This window comes from Malaya genurostris, chromosome 3 (genome assembly GCF_030247185.1).
Source record: "Malaya genurostris strain Urasoe2022 chromosome 3, Malgen_1.1, whole genome shotgun sequence".
NCBI classification, from domain to species: Eukaryota; Metazoa; Arthropoda; class Insecta; order Diptera; family Culicidae; genus Malaya; species Malaya genurostris.
In genome coordinates this window covers 220,192,883-220,205,096 of record NC_080572.1, presented here as the reverse complement: position 1 = coordinate 220,205,096, position 12,214 = coordinate 220,192,883, and the positions used below count along the sequence as shown (strand labels likewise).

General features: G+C 35.2%; 1 protein-coding gene across 1 annotated transcript in view; it reads left to right on the top strand.

The window, feature by feature from the left end:
- Positions 1-11,375, top strand: part of LOC131434612 (uncharacterized) — a 249,858-nt gene extending 238,483 nt beyond the window's left edge. Inside the window, exon 4 of the mRNA XM_058601499.1 lies at positions 5,038-11,375. Within this exon, the coding sequence (XP_058457482.1) occupies positions 5,038-5,241 (204 nt within the window). The 3' untranslated portion in view covers positions 5,242-11,375. The remainder of the gene's footprint in view (positions 1-5,037) is intronic.
- Positions 11,376-12,214: the final 839 nt, after the last annotated feature.

The following is a 12,214-nucleotide window of genomic DNA, read 5'->3' as shown; positions in this document are numbered from 1 at the left end:
CGTCAAAAACTAATTGGACTCTGATTCACTCTCTTTTCAGTACAGATTTGGCACTTGTTCCAAGCGAAGATATTTTTACGATTACGTTTGATTTCAGTCGAGGTTATTAAATATGGACTCGATTCTTTGTTGGGTTTGAAAGTTGAAATTTGTTCCTGGTCTGAAATTCATACATTAACAAAGTAAAAGATACAAGCAGCACTATTCCATGATACATTTAATGAATGAAAAGATATGTATGTTTGTACATTTTATCTAGACCCGCATTTGAACAGTTTTTAGTCTTTCCCAACTTTCCCAACGTTTTATTGTGATGAACGTTACAACAGACTTCATTATTGGGGTTGTTTCAAAGCAAAGTTTATCCCTTTCAGCAATAGCAGTCATATAGCTTTGCCGTTTTTAGTTTTTTTTTGTTTTTTTTCATAGAGGTTTTAACCATGATGTCATTTACCTCTGCGGACCCGAAAAGTTTTCTAATCCTATGTGCGGGGATGGGAATCGAATCCAGGTAGGCTGCGTGAAAGTCATCAACTTACCCATCACGCTATACCCGTCCCCTGCGCAGTAGTTTAAGATGAACCGTTAGGTAGCGTTAGCAGCTCAACATAAACTGCTACTGCACTGATGAGTCGAAGTCCGCTAAATGAAGGCGAGTATAGCGTGATGGACAAGCCCATCGCCTTTCTCGGTAATCATATGATTTTCGTGGTTCCAAAAGTAGTTGGGTGATTCAAGAACTAAATTAGTTTTCTTATCCTTTTGCGTGAAATCAAGTAGGTAAATATCTTTGAAATCGTTGTTTGTGGATACTGTTTACACTCTAAGATCCAGTTTTAATCCACCTAGTGGTGTAATGATGCCTTTCTCGAATCTCACATAGTCTTTTATATAAATGTGTGGTATTCTTCAAAATAATTTTCTTTGATTCTTAAAAAACAAAAAGGTTTGTCCATAAACTGGTATAATCTAAATCAGGGGTTCCCAAACTATTTTGGATCGTGGACCCCTTTACTAAAATTAACTTAGGCCGCAGACCCCCATTAACAAATTCATTTGAAAATTCAATTTCTTGCTTTTTGCCTTTCTCATATAGAAAGGTTATGCAATCACTGTGAAAACCGACTTTTGAACCGAGGCCTGGAGGGCCGAGTGTCATATACCATTTGACTCAGTTCGTCAAGTACGCAAAATGTCTGTGTATGTATGTGTGTGTATGTGTGTATGTGTGTATGTAACGTTTTTTGCACTAACTTTTCTCGGAGATGGCTGAACCGATTATCACAAACTTAGATTCAAATGAAAGGTCTCGTATTCCTATACAAAATTACTGAATGTTATTTGGATCTGACTTCCGGTTCCGGAATTATGGGGTAAAATGCACAAAAAAATCAATATATGTGTTCTAACTTTTCTCATAGATGGCGCGACCGATTCTCACATACTTTATTTCAAATGAAAGGTCCTGTGGTCCCATACGTAATTCCTGAATTTCATCCGAGTCCGACTTCCGGATGTAAAGTGTGTTAAAAATTTTATACCATCACTGAAAAGAGCGAAAAACCGTAGAAAGTTTTCAAACAAACCGATTTCGGTTATTCTTTTAAGAATCGAAAAAAATTATTTTGAAAAATACCACAGTATTATATATGATAGTATGATTGACATGAGAAAGGCATCATTACACCACTAGGTGGATTAAAACAGGTTTTAAAATTGATGTAAAATACTTACCAATGTCTGCGGATGGTCAAATAAATAAACTTGATATCCTTCTTTCATTAAAATGTAACAATTTAATAAACATAAAATTCAGTAATACTCTTCATTTGACTGGGCTCGCTAATCTTAATAATTAATAATCAATAACAATCAATAATACTAAGTTTGTTACTACTTTATTAAAAAAATATCATGAAAATCTTAGAGTAAACATTAAACAAATTCAATGTGATGGATGAATTTGGTAATTTTCCACCAATTTAGCTATATATCCGGTTCAAAATTAGTGAGCAGCAATCTTATATATCCGCGGTCGTTGATTTTCGAACGGTTTCTTTGTTTTGTCAAAATGCGTGTAACCGCGCTAAAGCCTCTTGCCACTAGGTACGTTGACGGAAAAGCGATGAAGATTTTGTGATTTTGTGTTTTAATGTTGCATTGCAACCAGAACTTCTGATGTAAATTCAAAATTTCCTAAAACCTCTTTGTAAAATCCTCGTGTAATGCGTCCGATTGAGTGACATATGATAAAATAACGTTGTCTTGAAGCTTCTTCATCTGGAAATTTTGACAACTGCGGAAACTGTGACTTTTGCTTTCGACCTAGATTTTGTTTATAAAGTAATAATTTTCCAACGAACGCCGATATATGTAATTGATTTGGTTTTGATCAAATCATCATCATTTGATCATTACCCTGCAGCCGCAAATTATCTTTGTTGAAAATATCAAGGATATCAGTTAGGTAATAAATATCTTCTTCGCAATTATTTAGATTTTCTTTCAAACTCGAATCTCTTTCTTGTAGAAAAATAGCTGTAAATCTTGTTAAGCAGGAGCCTCTCGATACCACCGAACTTCGGTGTGCAGAAGTAGCCGAGTAAAGACTTAATCATTCTCCTCACATAGTTGAGCAAATAATCGAGAGTTCAAAGAATTACTACTAATCTTGTTTACAGCATTGATAACATATTGTAAGGACTGATAAAATCTAGGACTTAGATTTTATGCAACTAAATGTTGTCTGTGGATCACGCAGTGAATAACCAATATCGCATGCAGTGGTCGCTCAAAGTGAACCATACAACCTCGATAACGACCGACCATAGATGGTGTACCATCAGTTGCGACAGAAACTATGTTTTTCCATGGATGTTTTTCGGATGTTATGTTTTTCGATGGATGTTATGTTTTTCGAGGAATGAACGTTCCACGGCTTGAAAAATCAATTCTCCTTTCGTATCAGTTACTAAATATGTAGCAAAAAGCCGTTCTTGGCATATATTTCCATCTTTGATGGATCGAACATATCCTACATCAGAGCTTCATTACCGGGTAATATTGACTCATCTAACTGGAGAGATAATCTGTTGGTCTGTAAGAAATTACATAAATTGTTTTCCACGTCACAACTCATTTCGTCTATTCTTCTCTGAACGGTATAATTACTCAAAAAAATTATCTTTTTAATATCATGTGCGAGCTTGTGCAGTACATTGTTCAAAACTTCCGCACTGTCAGGTAAAATCAATTGCTCTCCAAAGGTATGCGCTTTCCCTGATTTCGCTATTAGTAAGGATATATTATAGGACACTCGCAAACCATCAACGTCTTGCATAGATGATGACGCAAACATCGATCTTATGGATGGCCGTTTTTCTATTTTTTCTTTAAGGGCTTTAAAGAAAGGCAAAGGCTTATTTTTTGTCAGCATGCACTCTTGACAAGTGATGCTCCAATTTTGAAGACTTCATAGTATCGTTACTGAACTACTGAACCTTTTCACACATTAGACTCATCGGCAACTGTTCATTTGCTAGAGATGGAATGAAGCCAAACTTTAAGTAGTCCAAACAGTATTGTCTACATTTTTTCATGTCAGCCATCATAAATCTCGCAGTAAATCTGCAATTATAAAACCTGTTTTAATCCAGCTAGTGGTGTATTGATACCTTTCTCATATATAATACTATGGTAATGTTTCTCTTCAATTCTGAAAGATACCAAGAGATTGTTTGTACGTTAAATAGTATTACATAAAAAATGAAACAGTGCTTTGCTCGCGTAGGTCATCCTTAAGAAAGCAAAGTGGTTTCACTATTATATGTTCTTCATGCGCCGAAACCCGAGAGCCGGTATAATCGAAGTCGATTCGTACAGCCACTATTACTGAGCACTGAGCAATACTATTACTAGTACGACAGCGGTGGCTTGAAACGGGGCTCATTGGATCACAAAATATCTCCGCCAATCGACTGAGAAACAGAAGCACACATTTGCTCAGCTCATAAATAGTGCATACAAATTCATACAGTTGCACATCTAATCGAATACAAATTACAGTCGAAACAAGTAAAATTCATGAGATGATATGTTGAACAATATCGAGATCCGGAAGCTGTTTCGGCTCGGATGAGGTTGATCTGGTCGCTAGAGTAAAACCTCAAATTCGGTAAAAAGCTATTTCTCATCATAATATCGCATATTTGTGCAGGTTTGCGCAATTGTATGGTCCTTTTAAGTAACATTTCATAATGTACGCGACGAACGAAGTCATTTAAGAATGATGAACATTTTATTACGTGCTTAAATTAGATCTGAAACTTTTCATTGTTTCAAACATAATCATTAGTGCGGCGAAAATAACAGAGTTGGAGAAGAATTTTTCTCATTCGAAACTTAGCTAAAAATAAAAAAAAAATTATAAAGGATTTTACAAGTGGAAATTTGCTTTGTGACAGACAAACTTGCTATCATCATCCTCGCACACGTACGTCTCTAGTTGTGAAACACAACGTTAGATCGCCCGTAGAATCAGAATTTGTTCCGTGTAGAAAAGATCCTGTTACTGAATATAATTTGAACAAGTTCTACACTGAATAGTCAATGATTCGAATGAAAGCTTATTGCTTTATTCGACTTCATCACTGAGCAATATGTATCAATTGCTATGTTGATCAATTGAGCTAGCATATAACAAATAACAAATACAAACGGAATAAAAGTTTTTGATTATTCTCCGTCGTTAGATAGTTATTTCGGGTGTAAGTACATGATAGTGCGTTTGTTTATGATCTTGAAGTGATATAAAGGTCATTGAAAGTAATATTTTTGAAACTTTCTGTACTGTTCCAAAACGAACTATTTTGGTGAAAAAAATTTTCCGAAAGCCTTTGACGTAAAACAAATTTTTAACTACGCAGTTTATAACAATTACGAAAATCATTACAAAAATCGCACAAAATGATGTTCGTCATTGTTGAGCTATTATCTTACTAACCTAATTATTTTTTGCTTTGTTCTCGTTTTCAACAGCCCTCCACCCGACCGGAATCGGACTTCACGTTGGATCTGCCACGGGCCGAACAGCTGCGGGTCAAGATGAAGAAGGAGAAACAGTTTCGCAGCCGCTGTCGGTGGTTCTTCTACTTTCTCAGCGTAGTTTTCTTCCTGCTGTCGGTGATGGTGGTCAGCCTCATACTGACCCGGGGCAAGCGGATGTTTGGCAGCATGATTTGACGACGGTTACCTGACCGGGAAGGACGTGTGTGCGTTTGTGTGCTCCTCGCGCTATCCGTTTGCTAATAATAGATGCCATCGGTGCTGTGTTGTGCTTTCCAGCAATCAGTCGGTTCGCCGAGTTCGTCCCAAGGATATATATTTTTTTTCGACACACAAGGGAAAACCGGGAACTGCTGATTCGTTTTTTAGCTATGTAGACCAATTTTACTAGTGTATTTATTATGTGATAAGCTGGATCTTGAACATGCTATTTTGGACGGAAATATGATGAGGTTTTAGTGTTGCATTGGAAACGAGCCTTAAAGCTTTCGGAAGCTGTGAGCTTTTGACGGTGTTGCTTCGGTTGGTGGTAGAAATCGAAGTTCCTCACTGTTTTAAACAATCTTTCCCTGCCGAATACGCTCGAATGATACCTGAAAACAATTATTTTCACTGCATTCAAACAAAGAGTAGAATGTTCGTAATGGTATGATTTGATCTTGGAGTTTTCATTACAAAAATCTACAGTTATTTTGGGAACCTAAACCTGACAAAAATGATGATTTATTTCAGTAAGTTCAGTGCACAGTCGCGAATGCAATTTGCAAAAGATGGAAACTCAAATCAAGTAGTATTTCTTGATTCTGATAAATTAAATTCTCGGTTCATAACGTAATCCGTAGCACTTAAAGCGTGTATAATTGGTTTCTTTTTTTCTTTCAGTCACTATACTTAAATAGAACAAATATTTAGTTAATTATTTTCTTATGCTTGCATTCATTAAGATCATGAACTAGAAGAATCGATCGAAAAACTATATTTTGAAAAGTGAAAAAATATCACCATAATATCAACAATTTGACTAACTAAAAATTGAATTTCAAATTTGTGTTATTGTTTAGCACAAATTGGAGACACTTTCAAAAAACATTTTAACTGAGCTTCGTCTTCGATTAATTAGTATATGGAAATTCCTGCTAAACCCGGTGAACGACCAGAATTAGGTTAAAACCGGGGATAAATAAACGATATAATAATAATAATAATAAATTCCTGCTTGGAGATTTCAGCATCCATAGCTTTTTCTTGAAAACCTGTTTTTACGGAGCTTCAAATGCCTTGCCAGCTCGCACGTTTTCTTGTGAATTACTCGGTCAGCACGAATTTTCACTTGCTTGAAACACCACCTAGGCCAATGACTCCATAGAACTGGGAATAACTGAGAAGGCTCATAATCCATCTACAAGATCGCTTCGTCATCCATGGTCCACATTGTATAACTTCCGGACACGTCTTACGGTCACTAGATTCTGTTTCAGCGTCCTGTTCTTGTTGTCTGCTCACCCGAAAGAGCGAAATCCTAACATCTTTGAAACAAAATAAATCGTGATAAAATTTTCAGCACTTAAACAGAAAACATTTTACCGACAACTTGGAGCGCTACCGTATAATGAACAGTTTGTCAGTTTGTGAACGGCTCTGGCTTTATCAATTGAGCTAATGGTCAAATATAAAGTGCTGCTCAAGTGGAGCAAAACTTCACGTTTGTTCAGGACTACAAGTTAAACAACAACAAGCATGAATACCTTAAATGCAACGGCGAGACGAAAACAGAAAGTATAGAAACATATATGACTTTTGTAGTAAACCTTTTGTTTGCAGATTTTACCATACATTTCGTTTCGCAATCTCCAGATTTGCATTTAAAAAAATTTAATTGGTGCGACGACATTGCAAATGTTAGTGTTTCGGCAACGACACTCTGAAGAAAACAGTCATTTATCAGGGGCTCGAATGTTTCAAAAGTGGCCACAGATCTGTGAATAATGATGAGTGAAGCGGTAGGCCATCGATATCGAAAACCGAAGAAAATTTTAACAAAGTCAATCATGAATTCCTTTCACGAGGCCAGACCGGCAACACGGAGTAGCATTTGGGCGTTATGAGACGTTCGCGTGAAGCAATTCACCGAAAATCAACAGATTTGTGCACAAACAACTCGTGGATCTTACACCACGATAACGCACCTAAAAATGAAATGAATGCCATTCAGCAACCACCGAATTCACCGGATTTGGCTCCTTGCTACTTTTTCCTATTCGGTCGACTGAGGAAAACCGCTCCGTGAAACGCTTTTCAGCACCCGAGATGAGATTATGGAAAAATCACAGATGGCATTGATGCCGATATCGAAAACAGAATATAAAAAATGTTTCGAGGATTGAATCAAGTGCTGGCATAAGTGTGTTGCCATCGATGGGGAGTACTTTGAATATCGATTTTGATGAATAATCTTCAACTTTTTGATGAAGGTAGTACACCGATTTGAATGCAACTTTGCATACTTCTACAGTATGACAAAGCATTTGTTTTGTACGGATGAAGAGACCAATTTGACTCAAAACTGATTTATAAAAAGGTCTTTCTTGGAATCATTTTGGCGCGACAAGTATTAATTTGTTCCAAATCAGTGGCGTCTCGTCCTCATGTGCATATCGTGCACTGCACAACCGGTAAAATTCAGTAAAATTGTTTTTTAAATTCTCAACTTATCCGATGAAAGCAGGTCGGATGGTACCGAATATAAAATTATGAGCGATTTTATCCACAACAATTCCACAAAATTTCAAGTACCTCTTGTCATTGTGTTAGTGTTTTTTTTCATGCACATGAGTTACTGCACAGATTCAAGTGAAGAACGAATTACTCAGATCAGCTCTAAGATTTGTTGTTCTCTCTGTCACGTTTAGCTCTGTGAGAACTTGTATGCATACCTTCAGGAGGGGTTTCAGTGGCTTATGCTTATGGCAGTTCCAAACAAAATGCTGTTTCAGTTGCCACGTCAAAACGGTTTTATTGATAAAGTTATTGACAGATTTGCTCGATGTGCAAAGCGCCAAATGCTTCTATTGTGTCAATGATACAAGTTCAAAAAAAAATCCCATCCAAAAGAATATCAATATTTCATTGTATTGAAAAACACAAACGAATATTCATTTCTCAATCGTTATCTTTCATATACAACGGACTGTTACAACTGATGTCATACCACATAAGCAGTGCACAACCCGTAAATGTCGTCACGAGACGCCACTGTTCCAAATGGAGTCTAGGAGGTAGTTGTAGGAAATCAAGCGGGCATTTGAAAAAAGTTCAATGAAAATTTACCGAGTAAATGGAATAACTAATTAAAACCAAGAAAAACGAATCTTTATTTTCGCATTTGGTATTTCTCTCGAGATAATTGCCCTTTTGGAACATTTTGGTAGAAATAATGCAACTAATTATAAATACCATTAATATACTAAACTGAAAAAGTGTTCTGAGAATGAATAAAACTAATGTTGTCATATGTTAAAATCTGTCGAGCAATCCTTGTACAAAGGCTTAATTCAATTTCCATTTCATAAATTAACGCCCATTCGTGGCACCATTCAAAAGGTCTTGGGTAATGGAGTGACTGATTTTTTTTTCGGTGATTTCAACCAATGTTTTGCCTAAGCCAATTCGTTCGCCAATGCTGGCTTAGAACTTCTCAACCGTACAATATTCCGGTGTCCCATCGTATAGGGTTGTCAACTTTTGGTACGAAGCTATTACGGTTGACTCTGTATCCCTAGTCGCATGAGGGATCGAAAACGTAAATTTGGTTTTTTTAAACAGTATGAGTATTAGCTGATTACGAGAGTTCAACGTTTTGGATGAAATCTGTTTCCTCGTACGAAATCTCATACAAACTTTAAACCGTGCAGTTTGGTTAAGTTTTCACAATCATGCTCAAAGGCTATAGTGAGGGTAAGTTATATTAGAAGTAAACGAAAGGTGCAAAACTACGACAACTAAGTACCATGCGTTTCCTTCTAATACAGCTTCAATGGCAACGCATGGTTGATAGCCTTATAGGACTCAAATGGATGTTAACTGCACTTGAAACCAGACCAGTCAACTGTAATGCGGTAACATGAAACTGCTTTGATGTGCCTCGAGTCTCGTACTTCATCACAGTGGTTCTAAATTGAATGATATCGGTCGTGAGAATGTCATGGTTTCTTAAAAAGGGCATTTTTTTTGTTATGATAATGCATGGAAAAACCCTCGCATAATGAAGTATTTAGCCGTATTTCCGTATTTAGGTCTACTTTGTAATATATATGAACTTATGTCTTAAAATATGAAAGAATTCTAAATATGAATTGTGCGATGAACGTATTTTTTTATGTTCGATTCCAACATTGGGATTTTTTATCCCAACTGATGTTTGCTTTCGATTAGCAAATAGACTGCTCTGAAGACGAAACGTAAGTAATTGTGGTTGATATAATGCCAATTTTGCATAACGATGCGCAAAACACTGCGTTCTATAAACAATTTTTCGTTCATTGCTCTGGGAATGGGTATTTTTTTCACAGATACACTCTAGTCTCTTTTTATTTTCAAAGTTATGAGTCGTCGAAATTTGGTGTTCTTTTGAAACAAAAAACATTGTCAAGTCTTTGGTACTTCGATTTTCTTCAAAAAAATATGTTTTTTTCGAGATAACGCCAGATGTTCGATGTATTTCTAAAACATTTAACGACAAACAACTATTTTCCCTAGTTTTTTCGACAAAGAATTGTTTTTAGTTTCACATTTTTTAATGTGGATTATTGATGTCATGCAGTTACATATGAGTTTTATGAGAATTTTTCTGTAGTACGTATCTTCTGTATCAGTCTGTGTTTCCATCTCTACGAAAAATACGAATATTGTGATTGAACATGGCACTTGTAAAATTAATTTTTTTTTCTGTGTAGTATAATTTTCGTGCAATGTCAGAAACGTACCAAATTTTAAGAAATATTTAAAAAAATGTGTCGTATGCAAATGGACAAAGGAGTTTCCTGTCTGGTGGTGATGATTTATTGAGTATTGGAAAGAAAAAAGATTGTACGAGAAATAATACCATTGTTGTTTCTTGTACACACAAAAAAAAAAGAATAATACAGGTGACTTAATTTCTCATACGATGTAATTCATAAAGACCTAATTCGTCAAATGACGGAAAATTTCATTTGTATTGATTTAACGTTAGATTGGCTTGAATTTTACTGGTTTCGACTGTAACTTGCATTATGCTAGCAGGTGCGACTGTATGAATTCAAATGCACCTTTTTTATGCTTCTGTGGCTCAGTCGATCCATAGACGTACATGCGATCCAATAATACTCGGTTCAAGTCGCGGCGATTGCTACCAGTATTCTTTTTTTATTTCAACGAATTTCATGTCATGAAGTTTTAGACACAATATTAAATGTTCTTCCACGTAAATTTGCGTGAACTGCGACGCTGCATTTATGTGCATCTAGTAAGATGTAAAATCACAGGAAATTTTTTAAGTGTGTAGAAAGTATTAATTTTGTATTTTATTCTTCACATCTTTCTCACTTGCTTGTGTCTCCGCAGTACTAATATTGTATTAAAAATCAACATGAGTACTTGGAAGAGTCATCAGTTCTGTCGGACCACAAACAATAACGTTACTCTCTTACATTTCGCAAATTGATTGCTATTGATTCGTGATTTTATTATTTTGTAAACTTATAATATTGTTGTCCATATTTGTTGCTTTTTGGTCCACTATGCACTATAACATAAAAATCTACTACATCATCGATGGAATATTTTTTGAGAATATTCTTTTAGATAAATTCAATTTTCTTACAATGTATATTATCTAACACAACTTAATACCATATAAAATCTCTGCACACCAAAAAAAATTCAATAATACAGGTGACTTAATTCCTCATACGATGTAATTCATAAAGACCTAATTTGTCAAATAACGGAAAATTTTATTTGTAATGACTTAATGTTAGATTAGCTTGAATTTTACCGGTTTCGACTGTAACTTGCATTATGCTAGCATTTGCGACTGTATGAATTTAAATGCACCTTTTACCAACCCAGCAGATGTATGCTTCTGTGGCTCAGTCGATTGATAGACGTACATGCGATCCAATGATTCTCGGTTCAAGTCGCGGCGTTTGCTTTCAGCATTTTTTTTATTTCAATGAATTTCATGTCGTGGAGTTTTAGACACAATGATAAATATTCTTCCACGTGAATTTACGTGAGCTGCTCCATTTATGTGCATATAATAAGATGTAAAATCACAGGGATTTTTTTTAAGTGTGTATATTACAGAATTATATTATATATATATATATATATATATATATATATATATATATATATATATATATATATATATATATATATATATATATATATATATATATATATATATATATATATATATATATATATATATATATATATATATATATATATATATATATATATATATATAAATATATCAATTATCCATCAAGCAGATATGTGCTTCCGTGGCTCAGTCGATTAACTGGCGTGCTTTGTGGTCTAATGTTTCTCGGTTCAAGTCGCGCTGCCGCTACCAATCTTTTGATTTTTATTTCATTTGATTCCCAGCCATGTAATTTTCGGATCACACATGTTCTTGAATATAAATTTGTATGAATTACGATGCTCCATGTATGTGCATCGTATAAGACGTAAAATCGCAAGATTTTTTCGAACTGTGTATGTTTAAGTTAACAAGCCTCGAAAAATATTCAAAAATGATCAGCGTACAGTATCATTGCATGGTTAGTAGTACTACGATCCTACTGACACAAAGAATCCTTCCAGGTCGGGGCTCGAACATACGAACTTTGTCTTGTAAGACCTTATGCATTGAATCACCAATCCGGGTTTATAGATTTCCAGTAATCGTAAATTTAGATGGTAGCATTGAGCAAAATTAACTTCATTTCGATTGAAAATTCAGCGCTTCTTCATAAACATTTAGCACATTCTCGATCATAAAATAAAAATCGAAAAAATCTTTTCTGAGAAAGTTTAGCTAAGCGGAAGTAGACCGCCGTTAGCTGCACTTCGTGATGAGTGAAAATGCATATTAAACCAAAAA